This window comes from Euprymna scolopes, chromosome 31, assembly GCF_053919585.1.
Source record: "Euprymna scolopes isolate OS-2025 chromosome 31, ASM5391958v1, whole genome shotgun sequence".
Classification (NCBI taxonomy): Eukaryota; Metazoa; Mollusca; class Cephalopoda; order Sepiida; family Sepiolidae; genus Euprymna; species Euprymna scolopes.
The window spans coordinates 18436808-18459844 of record NC_136512.1 but is presented as its reverse complement, the minus strand read 5'-3'; the positions used below and the strand labels follow the sequence as shown (position 1 = coordinate 18459844).

General features: G+C 33.5%; 1 protein-coding gene across 5 annotated transcripts in view; it reads left to right on the top strand.

The window, feature by feature from the left end:
• LOC145255662 (uncharacterized) overlaps positions 1–22776 on the top strand; it is a 586940-nt gene extending 564164 nt beyond the window's left edge. For all 5 annotated transcript variants that reach the window (XM_080114217.1, XM_080114216.1, XM_080114219.1 and 2 more), the window contains 7 exons: positions 649–906; positions 2523–2583; positions 4068–4198; positions 5594–5763; positions 6348–6561; positions 7301–8186; positions 21674–22776. In XM_080114217.1, coding sequence (XP_079970343.1) covers positions 649–906; positions 2523–2583; positions 4068–4198; positions 5594–5763; positions 6348–6561; positions 7301–8186; positions 21674–21797 — 1844 coding nt within the window. In that variant the 3' untranslated portion in view covers positions 21798–22776. The remainder of the gene's footprint in view (positions 1–648; positions 907–2522; positions 2584–4067; positions 4199–5593; positions 5764–6347; positions 6562–7300; positions 8187–21673) is intronic.
• The last annotated feature ends 261 nt before the right edge of the window (positions 22777–23037 follow it).

Here is a 23037-nt window from a genome sequence, read left to right as displayed (position 1 = left end):
AGCTACTGATACTGTTTTGTGTGTATATGAATATGTATGTATCTGAACCAGGACAAAGAAATGCTCTGGTTGATGGCAGTGTCTAATTAACAGGGTTGCAGTATTGAAAAGTATTAGGTCAGTTTAATAAGATTCTAAAATTTCTTGTTCTGACTTCTAGAATTTTAAATTATGTAAGCCTGACTCCTCGTATTAAAGGCTTACAATCTTCACTAGTAATCGAGGTTAGATAATAAAAAAAAAAAAAAAACTCCTAGCATTCTTAGTAGTCCAACTTGGACCCCTTTGATTCTGCAACACTGGTAGTAAAACTGTCCGAGGAAAGACCTGACATAACAACTGTGGTGACTGTTGCTTCCAATGGCATAGACTTGCCCCTTTTGGAACACTTGCATAGAACATAGGATTCGTTTAGTGGCAGGTATTGGAAACTTATTATTTTTTTTTTTTTTTGCTGGGAGTATCATTGCTTAATAAGTCGCACTTGAGGATAAGGGGTATCACACACACATAAACACAAAGGTCAAAAACCAGCCAACAAATAATGTCAATACTAAAACAAGTTTGCAGCTATTGTCCACAATTGTAATTGCATTTTTAAAATTATATTTTTGTTCATTCATTAATTTAAAACTTTTTTTATTGTAGGAAGTTCCCATGAGCTGATTATGCGGAGAGCTGTTCAAGGCTCCCTTAGCGTCGGCGTTGAGTGGGTGGATTTTAATTACACCTCTAACCAAACCGAATTGGAGTATAGTTATCGTGCAGTCTGCAACGAACATTACTATGGCTCTCAGTGCACCACCATCTGTCGTCCACGAGACGATCAGTTTGGTCACTACACTTGTAATAATAATGGCAGTATGAAGTGTTTACCTGGATGGAAAGGACACTATTGTCAAGAACGTAAGCATTCTTTATTTCTTGGAATAGATTGCATATTGATTCTTGCCCTTTAAAAAGAAATTTATTCCCCCCCATCTCCCTTGTAAGTGCCTTTTTCATTACATGATTAAACATCTATATAAAGTTAGGCATATTCTTGTCTATTTTTACTTACAGAATTCATACCTAAACTAATTAACTAATCATTGTAAATTTTGGAACACGACTGCTAGGCATAAGGGGTTTTAATGTGAAATATATTTAGTTCAGTTTTATGCAAAGAGAGTAAAGACCTTTGTAAAAGTTCAAATAGCTCTGATTTTTGTGTAATGGTTTAGTGCTTGGGTTTATTTTCATTTGAGAAAGGCATGAACCTATAATTTTTATGGAAAGTAAGATACTACTAGCATGGAACCATATATCACACAAGACTGACCTACATACATATGCTTAGAGGATACGATGAATCTCTGAACAATCAAGGACTACCAATAAAATGTTTGAATAAAATGCAAAAACTCTGCATATATACAATGCAAATATTACACAATAACAAAGATAAAAATATTGAACTTTCCAAATAGGATTTCTTAAATTATTTGTCCAAACATTTAATACTAAAAACAACCAAATATTAACAAAACATTTGACAAAAAAATAAATATTAATTGACCTGCATAGGAATATTGTTAGCAACAAACATGAAAAACACTTCAAAAGAACAAATATCTTAATTGCAAAGAAACAAGAATGTATACCAAAAGCACACAAAATCATTGACTTCTGATGAATAGTCTAAAGCACCTTTCATTAAAAAGAAGTGTAAAATCTCATTGATTTTTAAAAATGAACTCGGATGATCTCATCTCCTCAGTTATGTTCGTTTGAATACAGGTTGAAGAATACAAATAAATCCTCATCTCAAAAAAAACCGTAATACTAGAATACCTGTACCAGAATGGAATTCCCAGAACAGTTTTATACCAGTCTTATGTCTGATCACAAAGATTAAAATCATGATATAATGCTACTAAGTTTTGTTCTAGAATTTTTTATTGCAAGTTTACATGATTTTGATTCTAGAAGATGTTTAAGCTTAAAGGCTTAAACTTAAGGAGTCTCAAGAAGAAATTGAAATCTTGCCTAATTGGTATCTAATGACTGCAATTTTGAATTATTTGAATTTTCAAATAAAACGTTGTGCATATATTAGACACAAGATCATCTAAAATCATGTAAGAAACTGAAATTTACAGAATTTCTTGATTGCTGTCTAATACCTATTTTTGATTTGACATTTTCATTGGAAATACATTTTTGTAAAGAGTTTTCCATGCTCTCTTTGACCACTTTGCAGTAAACTAAATATATCCCATATTACCCACATAACAGCAGTGTTTGAAAATTCATAATGATTGGTTAATTTAAGAGTAAATAATGCACTCAAATATTTATATACACGTGTGTGTGTGTGTGTGTGTATATATATATCTCATAAATTATATATTTATCTAAATAAATGTTAGAACAATATATGGCTTTTGTGTTTGTAAAGAAGAAAAAAAAAATTCATGTTGAATTTTTTTTCAGAAAATTATCTGACCTCTGTAAGATAAATTACGATTTTATTTTTGCAGCGGTCTGCCTTCCTGGTTGTCATACTACGCAAGGGTATTGCGACAATCCAAATGAATGCAAGTAAGTATGCTTGTTTTTAAAAAATAGAATCAAAACCAGCAAATATGTAATACGTGTACTCTGACCACGATCATCTATCATTAATATTAGGCATCATTTTCGTAATAAATGGATTCTAATGAACAATTTAATTTCCAATCAAATTTTGCATAAAATATCTGACGCAGTCTTAATAATTAAAACTGTGGATCGTCCGGGTATCCTTGCTCGTTTGAATCTGGTCTTCAATAATCGGGTAATTTTTTTTTTTTTTGTTTTAGACATAACAGGTGAATTTATATATGTGTATGGGTGTGGAGAGTTTGTTTTGGTTTCAATTCTAGCTGATGACCTCGAAGTTATATATTATTTTATTTTGATCTCTCTACTATATATTAAAATTCAATATAATACTCTATAGACAATTGCCTCTATAATAATCTGCATGGATTAAAATATATTTAGTCATATCTTATTACTGGGCAACACCAAGCGGCCTGCTAGTTTACATCTAATCATGGTGTGCTATATCACAGGTCACTTCATGGTGTAAAGAAGTACAGTGTTTTTCAAGTTTTGAAAGAAATTAAGTTGACTATATTTGAAAATAGGCACTAGTCATAATCTGTCATCATAAATCAAACTTTTATTCCATTTTTCAATCCTCTTATAGTATTCATCAACTGTCAAATAATCCATCTCCTTCACCTTTTTCTTTGAGTAGATTTTAGCCCTGATAAGTGGTAATTCATTTAAGAAAAGAAAATTGGTGATTCAATTAAGCATACAAAATATACGTAATGCGATGAAGATATAGCTTTTTCTTAGATAAAAGAAATTCTTGTGATGGGCTTAAAATGACTATCCAACGTGTTTACACACATTTTGGTAATGTCGGATGTTGCAACAAATGATCCGATAGTCTGGCAAGAAAGTTCCTTTCTGCTAATCTAACAAGGGATTGAGCGGGATGATTGTTGATGTGATTGCAATATTTCGCCACAACACTTAAGATGTTCGGATTGAAAGATGGTTGTCAAAAACGGGATGTCTAGGTGCATCATACATACTCAAAGTGTCATGATAGAGGCAGCTGAGATCTCGTAACCACGGAAATATTCCAGCTGTAGTGTTCTTTCTGTCAGTTGGCGGATATGTCAAAAGTAGGATATGTAGAAAAAGCACTATGAGGGAGGGTTAAGCAACGGTTCATTCATGGTATATTTTCTCATAATCGTCAAGGATAGAAAAGTTATGATCTTCTCTGCAGATTATGCATGTTCCATGTGGGATAAAAATGGTTCCCATTGCAAGTACATGTGAGGTAGGATGAGGCAGTATATGCAACAAGACTTCATCTGTCTTGCATACCTACCGTTTTATTTTTAATGGAGAGGTGGATTGCGTATTATGTAATATATATGTAAATATACTTTGTTTCAAAGCTTATTTTTTTTAAATTTGAACCATGGCTGGTTAATTCATCAATTTTTTTATTTCATCAGATGTCGTTTGGGCTGGAAAGGGCAGTACTGTGATGAGTGTATTCCACACCCGAGCTGTCGAGAAGGCACCTGTAACAAATCCTGGGAATGCAACTGTATTGAAGGATGGGGTGGTCTTTTGTGCAATCAAGGTAAGTTTTGTTTTTGATTTAGAAGAACCCTTTTTGAATCAGTAAGGACTTATACAAGATCGAGAGTTGTGTGTAAATTTCTGTTTACCCAATGGGAGGAGTGTTTCAACTAACTCTCCACCCTTTTTGGCAATAATTCTTGGCTTATAATGGTCTGATTATTTTTTAAGTGAGAAATGGTTGCGGCCACAAATTGAACATGATCTGACATGTTTTCAAGTTTTACTCCATTCTGTTTCTCTAACATTCTTCTTGGAAATGTATTAATCTGCCTTTCAACTTCTTTGCTATAAAATAATAGGGTAGACTGGACACTTTAACTTTGATCTGACAGCCATGTTAAAAGAAAAACCTAGAAATAACATAACCCCATTTTCTTACTCCAGCATCACTTCTAGTTGTTTTGAATTTTTCCTCCTGTATATTTGAGCATTGCACATTGCCACATCTGGGCAGGAGCTACTATAAGCATCTTAAACTGCCTTGACAGTTCAAAATAGATTTCATAGCTTAGTGGTGGATGCCCTTTTCTCTTCCCTGCAACCTCTTTTCCACAGAAGAGACGTAAGCCTGTCTCTGCTTTATCATTATTTTCATGGCAAGTGCTCGTCTGAGCTCCAATCTATGGTCCCCCCCCCCCGCCAAACTTTCACGAAAACCACTAGTTTAGCCAAAACCGCTATCAATAATCTCCCCCCCACTCTTTATCTGTGCCTCAACCTAAACGTTGATTCCATGAACAAAGTTTCTTTCTTAGAACTGCACGCCTGTGGAACTCTTTCGTTTGCCTGCTTTCCAGCTGACTACAATCTGATTGTCTTCAAGTCCAATATAAACAAGTTCTTGATGAACCATCTCCTTAAGTAATCCAATTTACAAAATCTCCACTACTTATGATTACTACGTTATAATCCCATTGACTAATGTATACCGATTAACCCTCATTCTCGAGTGGCCTCCGGACTTGATAAGTGGTGACTTGCATCACTACAAATTCCTCATTATGCACACCTTTTTCATAGGTTATTCGTTGTTTGTAATTTATTTCTGAGCAATGCCGCTTACCTCAGTATTGGTTTGAGTAGCCTCCTTTTACTGTATTTGAGCAATGTGTTGACAAGAGAAATGCAATTGAGCATGCCTATGTTCTGGCTTAGTTATGAATTCTTCATCATGCAGGCATCCTTTTACAGGTTAATCATTGTTTCTTCAAACAAAAGGCCTTTTTGTAATCTTATTTTTGAAGCTGTTACAATGTATAAAACCCAATTCAAAGCTTGTTTCTAATTTAGTTTATTTGTGAGTTGGTTGGTATTATTTTACTGCCTACGAAAAAAAGTTTAGTTTGTATATTTTTGATATGCTTTATTTCTTTTTTTTTTCTTTCCTTTTCAGACCTCAATTATTGCACACATCATAATCCATGTAAGAATGCTGGCACCTGCACGAATACAGGTCAAGGGAGTTACACGTGTTCGTGCCCGGATGGTTTTAATGGCACCAACTGTGAAATTGAAGTTGACAACTGCCAACATCAACCTTGTTTAAATCATGGAACATGTGAAGTGAGTTTTGTTGAGTCAATCTCTCTCTCTCTCTATCTCTTGTATATAAGTATTCAGAAGATTTATCTTGTTAAGCAAGGAAAATCACTGCAGTCTGATTATCTGAAAATAATGTCCATTAGTCTATTGAATAAGACTATTGAGCTAGATCTTCTGCATTTTTTGAAAGTGCCAACATCAATGACAGAATGGTATAATTGATAATATTTTATACTCTTACAAACATGATTGAACTTTTTATTCCTACTAAGCTACATCATTTGAAACTTTCACCTTAGCTAGCCACACTGAAGAGCATGTTGCCTGAATGATTGTTTATATTTTTTATTACTATTACCTGTAGTGAGAATTTTGTCTTCCACCTCCGGAATACACTCAGATCTGATTATTACTCTGCCTTTATCCATTCTTCCACATATCCATGCTGAAACATTGAGAATAATATCCAAACTAGATTAAATAATTTTTCATGTTTAGATGTTTTTATGACTTAAAACATCAGCTTACCATAACTGTGATTAATTTTTTTTTTTTTTTTTCTGTTGAGAATAATTTAATGGCGTATATTTTCTATTCCCTTGTAGGATACTGGCACGGGTTTTCAGTGTCGTTGTGCTAAAGGATATAGCGGTAAACGATGTGACATCCAGGCAATATCCTGTGATGGAAATCCTTGCCGCAACAATGGAAAATGTAGTAACGTTCACGGTAGTTACCTCTGTGAATGTCAGCCAGGATTTTCTGGAGCTAACTGTGAACTTGAAATTAATGAATGCTTATCAAGTCCATGTAAAAATGGTAAGTGTTTTTATTTTTTTAAAAGAATACATTTATGGACATTAGAATGTACAAATCTTAAAGACTGGAGGTCAGTTATGCTACTTATCAATTACAGATTTGATATCTTTTTGTCGAGCTTTAGTTTTTGTATTGTACTAGTTTCAAATCTTAATATTTGGGAGGAGGCAGTAATATAGAATCTGTTCTGTCATGAGAATTTCCTCCCATGTATGACCTCTTTTGGAAAGGGGGGGGTGTATGTTTGTTGATAATATCATCTTCCCAGGCATTACCGTTTTTATTTTTTCTTGACTATGCATTGACAATCCTGTCAATATTTAGTTAGATAGATGAAAGGAGTTTCTAGAAGTCCCTGTAGAACAATATTTACACAAACTAAAGCTGTAGATATTATGTTTGCTTGCTTGTCGCCATGCACACTTGATCATAAAAAATATTTATCAAAAAATATCTTGGATGAAGGATGATAGTGTTTGTCCTCCTGCAAACAGCACCTGGTATACCCAAATAGTCACCCATCTGGTACTGACCAGGCTCAACATTACTTAACTTTGGTAATATAATGAGAACCGGTGTGTCAATGTGATTTATTTATTGATTTATTTATTTATATATATATTTAATGATTTATTATATATAAAATACTGACCCAACAAGTCAAAGGTCATCTTTTAAAAATATATCATAAAATATTTACGTGATGTAAAAGTGGTTTACATTTTTTTTCTTTTTCTAGATGGTCGCTGTGTTGATGAAGTAAATGGATTTCGCTGTGTTTGCACGCCTGGATTTAACGGGCAAACTTGCGAGGAGAATGTTAATGATTGTTCTAAAAATCCATGTCTCAATGGAGGAACGTGTACAGATAAAGTGAACGACTTTGTGTGTCGCTGTGTGCCGGGATACGTTGGCACTTTATGCGAAGTGGCAGTGAACGACTGCGAGATCCGTCCCTGCGCTAATGGCGGAACATGCCAAGATCGGATCAATGACTTTGCTTGCATCTGTGCGCTTGGATTCACGGGAAAGGATTGTACCACTAACATCGACGACTGCGCACCCGACCCTTGCAAGTACGGCAAATGCAAGGATCTTGTTGCTGGATATCTCTGTGTCTGTGACCCGGGCTACACGGGTCATAATTGTGATCGTAAAGAAGGTTTTACAACTCCTCGACAAAATAAGACAACAACGACAACAAGCCCAATGGCAGTCCCAAACCATAGTAACGGTTTAAAGAAAGAGAAGAAATCTCTTTCAGTCGTTCATTTGGGTCTAATTATTTGTCTGGGCGCTGGCATACCACTCATACTGATTATTATCGCAGTAATTGTGATCTTATTTCGACATCGGCAACATTACTTCCGAGAAAATATGCAGAAAGAAAGAGAACAAAATAAAATCAACAGCAAATGTATCGAGACGGATATTTTTACAACCATTCCATCTGCCAGCGCTTCAGACAAAATAACCAAAGATGAACTTGAATGTTCAAACAGGTTCAATCCAGGCCAGATTTATGACAAATCTGCAAAAATCTTATTAACACATAATAATACAAAAAACACTTGTCACAAACCATGTAATAAAATGTTAACACCGACATTAAACACCGAAGTAGGGTAAGTATCTTATTTTTTTTTTTATCTTTGCTTTTTCTATTAGTTATTTGGAATAATGAAAAAAAAAAAAAAAAATTGTGGCGCCTGAAGTTACATCGTCAGACTAAGATTTGAAAAAAATTGTCTTTGATGAATCCAAAATAGCTATCTCCTGCTGCTACACATATAATTGTGATTCATAAAGTTCTGGGAGTAGTAGATGTTTTGATTATAGTCCCAAGTTCCAGAAAGTGTATTTTAGTTTCATGTTACAAGTGACATTTAAACAAATTTTTTTTTTTTTTTCATCACATCTTTGATCTCACTTTTAAATTGGATCAGTCAAGCACTTACCCTGAAAATACTGGAATAAGGAAAGATTAGACATCTCACATCTTACCTGTAAGAAAGAGTCGGTAAATGGTCAAACTCTGTTTATTACTCAGTTAAGGTAGAAAAATGTAATGGGAGTTTTAAGAACGCACTTAGACCTGAGCTTGGAGAAAAGATTCAATCTGGACAGTATAGGAAGATATTTGTATAATGGAGACTTTGTTGGTTTGGTCACATTAAAAGAACGAGTTCTTGGATCAGTAGATATAGAACAGTTAAGGTAGCAGGGTCAGTTGGTAAGGCGAAGGGAAAGATGAAATGATAAAAATGAATTTGAGAAGTTGGAGATTGTTTAAAACTCAATTTCGAAAAGCTGTTCAACATATTGTGTTGGACAGCATTTTGAAATTGATGTCTAAAATGGACATAAAGCTGAATGTGATTAGGTGTGATATAAAGTTCAATCGCACATTCTTAATGAAAAATTTTGTGCAATTTTAATCTTTGATTGACAAACTAAAATAGGTCAATTATAAAATATAAACTATTTCCTAGTCATCTATTCTTGCTGGATATCTCTGGCGGCTACATATGTCATACATGCGATCATAAAGATTTTAAAACTCCTAAAGTTTAGTTTCACCCGCCTTGTAACTCTTGCTTCTCTTTGTGTTTTAGTCCTCACATTCCATAATGTTTCTAACAAAGAGGGAATCATTGATGTTTTCTGAATCATTATTAATTGTTAAATCATTTCTCTCTGATAGGTTCATAAGAGTAGTGGTTGATAGGCAGAAATCAGAAGCTCACAGTATTAATGGTGGAGTCCTTCAGAGGTCCATCTTGGGTCCAACTCTCTTCCTGATCTACATCACTGATATCCTAAAATTATTTCTAGACATTTATGCTGATGACACCACCATTTAGGGCAACACTTCAAAGGCTGTAAATGACCCAAATTCTGATCTTGAGTGCATGGTACAGTGGGCAAAAAGGTGGTTGGTTAATTTTAATGCATCTAAAACCTAACTTCTATCTTTACATCATCAATACTCTGATCCCCATCTAGCATCAATTGAAATGAATTGCTCTCGTCTTGGAAAGGCTCCATGTTTTGACAAGCTTCTGGGTCTGACCTTTACTCCTGATCTGAAATGGAACACGTACATCAAATCTGTTGCCAAGGTTGCTGGAAAAATGGTAGGATCCTTCTATTGCTCCAGTAGATATCTCACTGCTAATGCAATTCTCTACCTGTATAAGAGCTAAGTACGTCCAAGGATAAAGTACTGTTGCCACATCTGGGCAGGAGCTGCTAGAAGCACCTTATCCTACTTTAACAGTTCAAAATAGACTTTGTAGCCTAGTAAGATGCCCCTTTTCTCTTCCTTGCAACCTCTTTCCCTGTAGAAGAGACGTTGCGAGCCTGTGTCTGCTTTAATGTTATTGTCATGGCAAGTGCTAGTCTGAGCTCCAATCTATCCCCCCCCCCCGGCCAAACTCACAAAAAACTTGTCTAGCTGAAAACCCTATCAATAATTTCCCCCACTCTTTATCTGTACCTAAACATATATTCCATGAACAAAGCTTCTTGGAACTGCATGCGTGTGGAACTTTCCCGTTTCCCTGCAGACTACAATATGGTTGTGTCCAACGTAAACAAGTTCTTGATGAACTGTCCCCTAAGTTATCCAATTTACCAAATTTCCACTATTAACAATTACTACAATATTGTCCCATTGACTGCTGTACACTCATTAACCCTTATCCTTGAGTGACCTCTTGGCCTTGATAAGTGGTGACTCCATTGTTAAAAAAAAAAATAAAAAAAATCAATTTATCCATTTCACATTTTATCATTTTCTGGTTTAGATTTTGAAATATTTTTCTTCCCTTTACATCAAGCGACTTTATACTTTGGAATGATTTCCAGTATAAAAGAATTGTTCCAAACCATATTAACAATTTAAAGAAACAGAAGAAATCTTTCGATTTTTAAATTATATATAGTGTAAAGTAATGTTTATAGTCGTGGCATTTGTTCTATGGATTTGAGTTTTGTTATAGCTACTTCATCAAATTGACCTTTAGGAATGGTATGAACCCAGGCATCCTCCTTTCAGTCATTAAATAGACTATACTCTCAAGCCTTGTTTGAGTCACTTATACGCAATGCACACACATACAGGATAACATTATTTACCTGGCATTGTGTGAGTAGGCGTTTTTCCATAGTCTAGGATATGTACTCCATATCAGTCAGTAAAATGTTGGTGTCTAGCTGACATATAGTTCTGGTCCAGTCTTCCAGACTTCTTCTCTGAGAAGGGGGTTAGTTTATTAGTCTGAGGTGTCCTTACCAAAGAATGGTGACTGGGTTATCTTACCTTTTTTTTGTAAGCTAGAGTGCACTAATGCTAGTGCACTGTTTTTTTTTCAAAACTACGTTTGACCGTGTCTTCTCTTCTGAGGAATAGGTTAATAAATATGATAACGTTTATGCTCAAATTCAAACATTATTTTTATCACTATCGCATGTGTAACTACTTTCTGATAGTATCTTTAACCAAGTTATGTCTCCATTTAAAATGTACAAAAAAAATTGAAATGGCATATCCAACAATACGATATGCAAACAAAAATATAAACCTCCAATCACAACTTTTGATATTTCTTTACAAGATTCAAATCAAAATATTGGTGAATCAAAATATCTATGAGAATCGAATGCGTACATCAAATTCGTTGCCAGGCTCGCTGGAAAAATGGTCGGATCCTTCTATCAATCCAGTAGATATGTCACTGCTGATGCAATTCGCTATCTATATAAGAGCCAGATATGTCCAAGGATGGAGTACTGTTGCCACATCTAGGCAGGAGTTGCTCGAAAGGACTATCCTGCCTTGATAGTTCAAAATAGGCTTTGTAGCCTAGTAGCGGATGCCCTTTTCTCTTCCCTGCAACCTCTTTCTCACAAGAGACATTGCGAGCCTGTCTCTGCTTTATTGTTATTTTCATGGCAAGTGCTCGGCTGAGCTCCAATCTATGGTCTCCCCTGCCAAACTTTCACAAGAAACCCTCGTCTAGTTAAAAACTATCAATAATTTCCCCTACTATTTATTTGTACCCAAACCTAAACGTAGATTCCATGAACAAAGCTTCTTTCTTAGAACTGCACATCTGTGGAACTGTCTTCTGTTTGCCTGCTTTCCAGCTGACTACAATTTGATTGTGTTCAAGTCCAACGTAAACAGGTTCTTGATGAGCTGTTCCACTTAAGTTAACAAATTTACCGAATTTTGATTACTATATTGTCCAACTGACTACTGTACACTCTTTAACCTTCATCGTCGAGTGGCCACTGGGCCTTGATAAGTGGTGATGCCTTTGTAAAAGAAAAAAAAGAAAATGCAAATTCATGTATATCGAATTAACCCAAATATTCTCGATATTGCATTTTAATTTCATACGTGATGTTTCGTTACATGAACATGATCATCACTTGTCAATGTAGATGCAAAATTTTTGATTGCGAAATATGATGCTTAGTAACACTTGGCTATTTTCTTATATCTTCAATTACACATCTACATTTAAAATAAAAAAAGAAAAATTAAAAAAAAAAAGTTCAGATGTAGAGCAGTTGTAGTAGGTGGGTCAGTTGGCAAAGGAAGACCAATGAAAACTTGGGCTTCAGAAAAAGAGGGATAGAAAGACCTGGTTAGAGATAGGTAAATTTGGAAGTCAATTTCTAAAAGCCACCCAACACCTGCTAATCAGCAGAGCATTATAACTGCCGACCAAGGAAGAGTCTGTTAGGCATACATATGCAGCGTGATGATATATGGAAGTAAAACCTGGTGTCGCACGGAGAGGAATGATGAACGATACGATGGTTATGTAATGTGAAGCGTAATTTCAGAGGAAGATTATCTGGATAGTCTATAGAGATGTGTTCCAAACAGGAGACTTTGATCGTATGGTCACATTGAAAGACTAGGTAAATACTTAGGTGAGATGTAGATGAAAGGCAAGCAAAGAATGGGAGGAAGTGATTAGAATGGATTTGAATGAGGGATAAATAAAGACTTGGTCAGAGATAGATTAGTTTGGAAGTCAATTAAAAACTTTCAACATGCCAGCATGTAAAAAGGGTATTAAACAGATGGCAGCAATATTTAAATGTCATTTTTATTAAAAATTGTTTTTAATAATCTTCATGTATCTAATTTTTTTTTTTTTTTATATTTAATATAAGCATTAAAATATTTATTTCCCATTAAACTCTGGATCCATCTGGAATTCTTATAGAACACATTCCTTAGGTTTTTCAATCAGAATTTGTCAGGACTATCATTATAAGTTACATAATTTCATACGTTTTTTTACAAATAATTAATTCTCCAAACTTTACATGAAGAGAGTAGATCTTGGGGTCTTACTTTTGGCAGCTTCGTAACTCCCACTTCCCTTATTTTGTCCTTTACTTCTCACATTCCAGGAGCAATGTTTCTGACAAAGGGGGAAAGAATTATTTTCTGTTTGATCTTTTTTTTTTTTTTTTTTTTTTTTTTTTTTTTTTTTTTTTTTTTTTCTTACATCAAGATGCTTTATGCCCTGTCTGGCATGATTTCCATTAAAAAAACTAAAAATCTAGTTTTCGCTACTGATGTAATTATGCTCTTTGCAATTGTCAATCGGGCAAATATGGTAATGTTATTAGATAGTTATTATTGGAATGTATTTCTGACAATGTATTATGAATTACACGTTTTTGTTGACACTTGTTTTTCTTTGTAAAAGCTAAAAGTAAACTATGTCTAACAAGTCAAATTGTTAGATAAATAATAATCTGACATCAATACTTGGTTCGGACTAGCCTTTTTCTTTTCTATTTACTCTTATTGGTGCTAATATGTATGTAATATGTATTTAGGCTTGGATTTTTAGATTAGACACCTTCTGTTGATGACCTAAAAAAAAATTCCGCTTACGATAAAAATTATTTTTCTATGCTTTATCTATGTTGACACATAAACAAATATTTTTGGAAAAACAATTTTCATCACCTATTACATAGTTTAAATTTTATACTGGCTTTGATTCTGCAAAGTTGCATATTTGAAGTGCTTCAAACATTTAAAAAAAAAAAAAAATTCCATTATATTTTGTAAACATATTTTGGTCTCATTCAAATATTAAAATAGTCTTGCTTGCTGGTCACATTTGGATGTAGTCGGCCTTTCGAGTTTTGAATCTTCAGATGCATTTGCAGAGTCTAGCCACACTGATTTGTTTTTGAGAATGAAACAGCTGTTTATGGACTTTTTTTTTTTTTTTCATGTGTAAATAATCAAAAACTTTAAAATACATATTTGTGTGTGTATAACTGTTTCACTGGTTGCAGGATTAAGGCACATCGAATCTAGATGGGTTTCATTAAATTTATGTAAACTTAGCCATATATTTGAAACAAATTTAAGAAAACTATCATTTAAAATACATTCCAACGTACAAAGGAATTTCAGATTGATTCCTTTTCAAAATGCTGAATTAAAAGTAAAATGGATAGTTGAAAACAAAATGCCTCTTTTTTTTTTTTTTTTAGATCTTCTTTCAATTGCCATTCATCATTAAAACGAACGATTTAAATGATGTAATCCTTAAAATGCCTGTTAAATATTTATAGATCTTTTCCCTACCCCCTCTAAAACAAGATCTCTGTCTATGCAATGAAGATAGTCAACAGGAGTTGTATATCACTTGTAAAACTTTTATATGGAAAATTGACAGATAATAATGGCTGTATAAACAAAAATTGCTTTCTTTAAGTCTCTTATGGAAATTTTAAAGATTTTTTATATCATATTTCCATTTTACTCGTTCAATAGTCATTTAAATACAAAAGTGATGCCCGTCCTGTTGTATAGCGCTTAGGAGACAATTTTATGAGATTGAACCAGATTTATTTTGCATTTTGAAATTTTAGTCTTTAATAATTTATATATTGGTGTTGTTCAGAAAGTTTTTGACTAGTTTATCTTTCTCTTGTATCTATTATAGCAAATGTTTGTATATCCAAGTGAAACCACACAATCACCCACAAAGTTGGTATCTTGATGAATATCTAAAATTTAGAAAAATATTTATTCTCTGGGGTGAACTGAGCTAGATTTCATTAGGTGGGGGGTCGTTTTTCAGTGTTATTAGGTATTAATTTGGAAAGGAAATGCTGACTCCTTCCTCAAATTTTTTATATATAAAGGAGAGTTGTGTGTGTCCAGTAGAGTAATGGACGAGGCAGAGGAGAAAGAGGAAGGAATAGATTAGTTTTAATAGAAATAGGTTACTTTTGCCTCAGCAATGCCTAGTAGTCCTTCTAGTGTGTGTGTGTGAATGAGAATCATTGCTTCTATTCTTTTCTTGCCTTTAAGCACTCATAAATCCCAAAACCGGATGTATTAGGTTATCTGAAAAGTTCTGAATGTTTTTGGAAAATGAAAATAAAATAACATTTTTTTTATAAAGCTTACTTTTACAATTTAGAAATGTCTAATGTATCTGCAATCTTCATTGTCAGAACATTTTTCAATATTTACTTTAAAAAAAAATCGCAATCGATCTCTTGTAAAGTCTTCCAGGCTTACATGCTTTTTTACATCTTGCAAAATATCTCTGAACCATTACTGGAACTTCACCAGACAACTTAGTTTTACACGTTTCTGCCAATTGTTTATCTAGTTTAAAGAAAAAGTGTTTTTTGCTGAAAATGCAACTTTATTCATCTAGTTTTGACCTTGATAAAACTGACAAAAAGGTGGCTGCATGCTTAGTAACACTTAACTATCAACACCTTGACCAGTAACCTTTACAGCGGATATTTATTGTCTCTTGAAACTGAAAGAAGGCTTTTTTTTAAAATTGCCATCAGATCACCACTTAGATGAGCAATCATTTCGGAATATCAGATGCTTTTTGTCAAATTTAATTATGTTGGGTTCAAATTCTGTCACGATCACTACATCACTTTCACTAATATTCTTGGGTAAGGTATGAACCCATACATCCTCCCTTCAACTATAGTTTAGTGATACTATATCAGGCTGTTTAAAGACGGTCTTTCTGACTAAAAGTGTACCAAACATTGATTTAGTTTTTTTCTTTTCATTTTACAAAAATCAATCATGTTCCACAAAGTCAGAAGCCGAAACAATTTTCCTGTACAAAACCACCAAACCAAACCAAACACCATGAATAAATATTTCAAAATACAAAGAACTTTAAGCATAAAAGCCTTTTGTCAAGATTACTGGATTCGACATTAAATAACCTGAAATGGGTTGATATACTGTAAAACAAAACAACCAAACTGAACTCCATACATAAATATCTGAAAATACACACAAAAAAAAAAAAAAAAACTTAAAGCATAGTAACTTTTTCTAAACTGACTGGATTTGGCATTAAATAAACCGAAATGTTTTAAAACAACCAAATTCTTCAACTATAAAATAGGAGTAATTCTCATATGTATAAATTTATATATATATATATATATAAGCCATGGTCATAAAACTGTTAACAATAAATGGGCTACTATGTTAATTAGGAATGCATAAAACTTAGGAACATCACGATAGATAACTGATACAGAACTCCGAAAATATGACAATGATACATGTTCATTCATACAGTTCTGAGGTAGTATGTTCAGGACTGCAGAACACAATAGTACAACAGCTCTATAGACTCAAGAGAATTAGAATACCTTGCCAACTCTGGCGAACACTAGGGATCCGTATTCCAAGTGAGGACGAATCATTGCCTGTAAAAGAAAATAATTTTGTCACTGATTCCAACAGACAGTATAGTCAGATCTTCTGGCATCTCCCAATTGTTAAAGACAAGGATTTTGTAAATGACCTTTCCATTCTCCCACTGTAAACCAAGCTTGTATTGTGCCTTATCTTTGTAGGGCAGTTTATAATATACATAACTTCATTTATATATATATATATATATATATGCCCTTTTCTTCCTCTCTGTATCCAAGTTTCTTTCATGAAGTTCCATCTGTAGAATACATACAATGAGACTTTTCTACTGACTACAACATGGTTATCTACAAGTTCGATGTTAACAAATACTTATCAAGCCTTCCTCTTAAATTATCAAATTATGCCCTTTGCACGGATCATTCTCAATCTTTTCATAGTATTGTTCATCATTCAACTGACGACCCTGTTAAACATTATCGAGTGGTTGTTGGTCTTCCTAGTGACTCTTTATAAAAAAAAAAAATCAGTATTATATGCAAAGTGTTTAGACAAATTTCAAAATTACTCAAATTTCCAGTTGATCTGAAGCTTTATTTAACTGATAAGTTTAATTGGCAACTGTACAGATTTATTGTCCATTTGAGACCATTAGATTTTAAAGCTTTGCTCTCATGTATGTGTGTATATATATATATATATATATATATAGCTAAAACATTTTCATGGTAAATAATGATCTACAAGACTAGCTTAAATTATTGGAAGCAAACTTATCAAATGATTGCAATATTCATTGACTTACAAGCAAAGTTTTCCAATGAAGAACACGCAATTGAAAGTCATTTTTACTTTTAGTTTTAAAGGTTGAAAAACTTCCAATACTCTCACATATATGTATACACATACATCCAGACAAACTTGAAACTATTTGTGTACGTTTTACAAACTTGTATGTCAAAACTAAACTGTCTAAGGCTGATTTTTATTCTCAATGGATCAATTGTTCATTTGATGATGGTTGTTCATGTATATTTCAATCTGAAAAACAAACAAAAAAATAACTGGGACACTTGAAAATTCCAAAGTTTAAAGGAAAGAGGTTAGAATTTTTTTTTTTTTTTTTTTTTAAAGGGTTACTTATTTCATCTATTAATAACTCCTGTAGGATACTCTTTTAGTTTTAAGTAAAGAATGGTTTTCTGTCAATGAGTTCCATAGAAACTACAACTACCTGTAAAGAATAATGAGTTTTTTTTTGTTTTTTTTTCTCTTAGGGATTACTCCTTGCTATTAGGATTTCTAGAGGAATAGGGGTAGATAGACAAATAGTATTACTTCTTGGTTTGGATCAAAGGGTAGTATCTGTTTAATCTCGGCGAATCATCCACCAGACCATTAAGTTCTTAAAGGATGTATGGATTTAATGCCTGTTATATAAGGTGTTATCATTTTGTGATGAAGTGCTGACAAGACTTTACTAATTTTTTTTCCTATTCCAGAGTGCTCCTTTTGGTAGCTAGATTTCCACATTAAAAACCCACTTTTTGTCTAACTTTCCCCCATCTGTCTGGCATCTTCATGTATATTATTGTTACGTATAATAGTTTGTAACGTAAACAAATCGGCTAAGATCCTAGTTCTGATGCTGCACTCAAGTTAATTTGATTTTAGCCAATGTAAGGGGAACCTTTTTATACTAAAGCAATTTATATTTTTGCCTACTTCCAGCGCGTCTCTTTTTGGGGAGCTGGTCTACCCCCCCCCCCACACACACTTTAAAAACGATCTTGTCACATTTTGCTTTCATGGGGGAGCAAATACCGTTAGAAACAATATGTCTAGCTTGTAGTTAAAATTCAAGGACTTGTAAACAAAAACAAAATTTATATAAAGTGCATTAAAACGAGATACTCTACCAACGTGCATAGGTTTAACATGGAAACAAGATTTTTCACCACTTAAATTATTTCCGCACTTTAAAAAAATTGGTTTCTTATTTTTATGGAGTTCTCAAGTGTTCAATTTTCTGTAATTTTATTATTTAAAAAAAAAAAAAAAAAAAAAAAAAATCCATGTTAAAATTAGCTGGATTCAGAAAATAGAAAATTATAGTTGATTGTATTTTACAAAATTTTTTATTTTTAATTGTTCTGAACTTTTGCACATTTAATTTATTAGATTCCTAGGAAAGGTGACTTGCGGTGAAAGCTTGAGTATACCTGCTTGCCTAGCCATGCCAAAAAGTCTTAACGTTGGCAGCAACTTTTTCTTGTATGCCTCATTGTCCGCAGAATCTTTTCTGCTGACAATGAGGCATATAAGAAAAAGTTGCTGTCAATTTTAACACCTTGTTGTTTGTGTTTTCCTAAAGTAATTGTAGCGTTACTATTTTCATTTCGGATTGTCCGTTGGCCAACTCTGATTGGTTGTCCTATTCTCGTTGATCCACCTCCTCCTTTGCCGTTGTGAAGTGCCAATGCATGTATGTACGTGCGTTATATTGGAATTGACAAACCTAATTACTTTTACAAGTGGCTCTTCCTGAGGAGGAGGAAGGGGGGGGGCTGTAAAATAGCAGGCTTAGCTTCATTCTATGATTGATTTTTTTTTTTTTTTTTTTTTCTTCTCTATCTTGAAGTGGCAGGAGTTACTGGATTACTGATGTCTATTGCACTCCTGTCCACTTAGTGATATTAGTTCATTTTTACTATAGGATGTTTGCAACATTCACATTGTCCATCGTGTGAGTACCTGATTCTAAGATAGAATCTAAACAAATACCAACACCTGCATGAAGCCCATTCATGAGATTATTTCTTGTATATCATTTGTAATGTAAATAGTCACTGGCTCTTATTAGCCATGTAACATGTAACATTGTTTACTGTTACAAATCCAACAAAGCATTGTTTCGGTTTTTTGTGACCACAACTGCCTTGAAATTGATGGTATCCTGTTGATTTAATCTTTTTGTAACCCGATTAATATTATGACTATATTAGGAAATGATTGAGCACTGTTTGATTTTTTTTGCTACCATATATATATATATATATATATATATAATCAACGTATTTGATTTAATGTTAATTTTACATGCTAACATAAATTAGACGGCATCACATAATCAAAAAGATTATCTAATTTCCTGATAATAATCCTGTTTCTTGTATTCAGCTTCTTCAGGCTACTGTTTTAATCCTGACATTTTGGTTGATGTAACCTCTGACCTTCAGGTTTATCTTGTGGAACTCTGCAATCTTTCTGTTGAACTAGAGAATCTACACAGAATTTCGAATGGAACCTTTATTTAATCTACAGAAATTACATGCTCTCATTCTGTCAGCCACGTCGGAGTAGAAATTCTAAGTAATTTTTTAAAATTTAAAATATTTTGAGTGTTGCTCGTACTGAGGATTGAACTTCATAACTGAATTTAACCAAGTACTGTATCCGCTATTAAATGTAATCCCCCCCCTTTTTTTTTTCTTTCTGATAAAGTTTGCCAGTTGGTTTGTAAAACACTGACTCCATAATATTTGTGTAACACCTTTCTTCCGACTGTGACCAACTTACCTAAGTCCTCTGATTCACATTATTTCAAAATATGATTATGGAGAGTTTTCCGCCACTCTTTTACAAGAGTTTGTGACATTTCTGTTTTATAGATGTCCAATACCAATGCTGGCCCCACAATATTATTGTACCATCTTTAGACAGAACAGATATTACGTTTTGATCATAGCCCCAAGTTCAAGAAAGTGTATTTCAGTTTCATGTTCGACAACAGCGACTTTTAATAAAATTTAATTTTTTACATTACATCTTCAGCAATCTCACTTTAAATATAGGATTAGATTGAAGCTCAGTCGAGCACCTACCATGAAGATACTTGAGTAGAGAAAGATTACAAATCTCAGCTGCAAGAAACAGTTTGTCAGTAAATAAAGATCAAAGTTTGTTTGTTACTCAGTCAAGAAAACTGAATGTAATGTGAGTTTTAAGAACGTGCTTGGATCTGTTTAGCTCAGAATAGATTAAATCTGGACAGTATAGAAAAATGTTTGCATAATAGAAGACTTTGTTGGTTTGATCACATTTAAAAGAATGGGCTCTTCGATTAGACGTAGAACAGTTAAGGCATCAGGGTCAATGATAAGGATGAATCTGAGAGAAGTATAAAGATGTCGCAAGAGATAGTTTAATAGTCGATTTCGGAAAGCTATCCAACATGGTGTGTTGGACAGCAATTGGAAATTGACTTGCAAAACGGACATAAAACCAAATATGATTAGGTTTTATGTAAAGAACAATCGCTCATGGATTCTTCATGTTAAACTTAATGCAATTTTGTTTTTGAATCTTGGATTGGCAAACTAAAGTAAGGTCAGTTATAAAATATATTGATATTTCTTAGTGTATATTCATTGTAGGTCTAAATATAGATACATAACGAAGCACTTAGTCATTTAGTTAGATCTATTAAGAATAATCAATTTCAAATGCTCTTCAATATACGGGATACTAATACTACTAGTAAACTATTCTAGACTTTGTGTTGGTTCTAGAACTTATTACAATCTATAACAAAGTTAAACTATATTAACCAATTATTCATAAAGAACAATGGTACATTAACGAATAGATATCCAGAGGATTTCAACAATTTAATGAAGAATCTCAAATCAGTCCCAGTAATGGCTGAAGCAGTTTACATTTTGGGAGCCACACAAAATAAAAAAAATGGAAAAAGGCAGATAGCACTTAGCATGTAAAGGGCGAGATTAGGGGTTTTAAAATGCTTTAGCACTCCCTTTTGTTCGAAATGAAATTATTTAAAAAAGAGTCATTTTGTGGCCACTTGTATTTGTATAAGAATACAATTGTTAGTTCCAACAATTAAGTATTGTTTTTAGTTGATATTGGACTCTGGAATCTATGCGGAATTTTGAACTGAACTCTTTATTTAATAGGACGAGAACAATCTACCCATGACTATCGGCCATAAGTAAGTTGTATATGATACTCTAAATATCAGTTAGTGAGCATTGAGCCTTCAACCTTCAAGAAACTGTTACTTAAAATTGATTGTTACTTGACACTTTATCCATTGGGCCACAAATCCACGAGATCGATGGATAAGAGACTAATCTACTCTTGTAGATTAAAGTGTTCAGTTCAAAATTTCATTTAGTTTCCAGAGTTAAGCATAAAGATTTCTAAGACAAGCCTGAAGGTTGGATATTTAATCAAGGAGAGGTGGGAAGACGTGAGAATAACAACCAAGATGTGTATAATGATTGAATTTTATTAAATCTTTTCAATTTTATTAAATGTAAAAAAATTATTTTTCAATTTTTTTTGCATTTCTAAATTTTCCTTTTCTTTTCATTTCAGGGAGAGCAGTATAAAAGTTGTAAAAACACACCTAAATATCAGTGACACTTTATTAAAGAATGAGCAAGCCCAACGGCTCATGTTGAAAAATGAACGTCCGCATGTACTAGCTACACAAGTCTGATCCAGTCCATCTGCCGACAGTGTTTAACCTGCTATTTAAAATGGCAAAAAAGAAAGGATCTTAAGTGCCTTTTATTTCTATTGTACAGAGAATCAGCATTTCTAGATGCAATTAAAAGTATCTTTTTCTTGGGAGAGTGTTCCTCTCCTCGGCACAGGAGTGAATCAATGATGCCTCCAACTTGATGCTGTGATGTCTCATAGGAGCTGAGCGCTTGGCAAAATACCTTGTACTAAAAACATAAAAAAACTAAAAAAAACCAATGAGCTGTTCAATTCTATCGATCCCCCCCTCTCTCTCTTTCCCCGACAAGAGAGGGAGAAGCTCCGTCTGAACTATGTACAATGCCCAAGAACCATTCTCCAGTTGTGCGGAGATTGACCGGAAAACTGCCAATTCTGGGAGTGTTATACCGGCAGCAGCATCAAATATTCCACCATTATTTGGCTGTCTTGCGTTGTGGATCTTTTTTTTTTTTTTTTTTTTTTACCTGGTTTAGGGTGTCAATTCTGAAGGGAGATGATCCTAATCTGTCTCTAATCTGAAACAGGTTTGCCCATCCTCAGTTTTCTACACACACACACACACACACACACACATGTTCTATGAAATTTTTGAATGCATTTAAATTTCTCAGTCCAAATCTGTCATATGCAAAAATGCCGATGATTGGTTTGGTTGCATAGTTTTTATTTATTTATTTATTTTTAAAATTTCTAAAGGTTCAATGATATTTGCATTCAAATTATTTCATGGAAGAAAAATCCGACATACAAAAAATGTAGATATAAAAGATGCAAAAAAAACAAAACAAAATCAATTACATTGAAAAGAAGAAAAAACAAAAAAACTCCCATCTTTTTCTATTTAATTTATCTTGTAGAATTTTTCGTTTTTGTATTTTTTTTGTTTTAACTTTTTATTTATTGACTTTATTTTTTTCCTCAATTTCTTTCGGCTTGTTCAAAAAAAAAAAAAATTTCAAAATAGTGAAATTTTTATTTATCCCTCTTCCTGTCTCTGTGTCCACTTGAACTCCATGCACACATATTTCCATCTCCTTCTCCCACCCAGTAAAAATTAGAGGTGAAATACTGGGAACATTTGTTCTTCGGATGGACGAGCGGACAGACTCCATTTCAGATCAGTTATATCAAACACCTGCTGATGTGCGTCTAATTATTTTGCTTTTTTTCGTTACCCCCTACCCCCTCCTGCCATCTTGAAATAGAGATTTGAC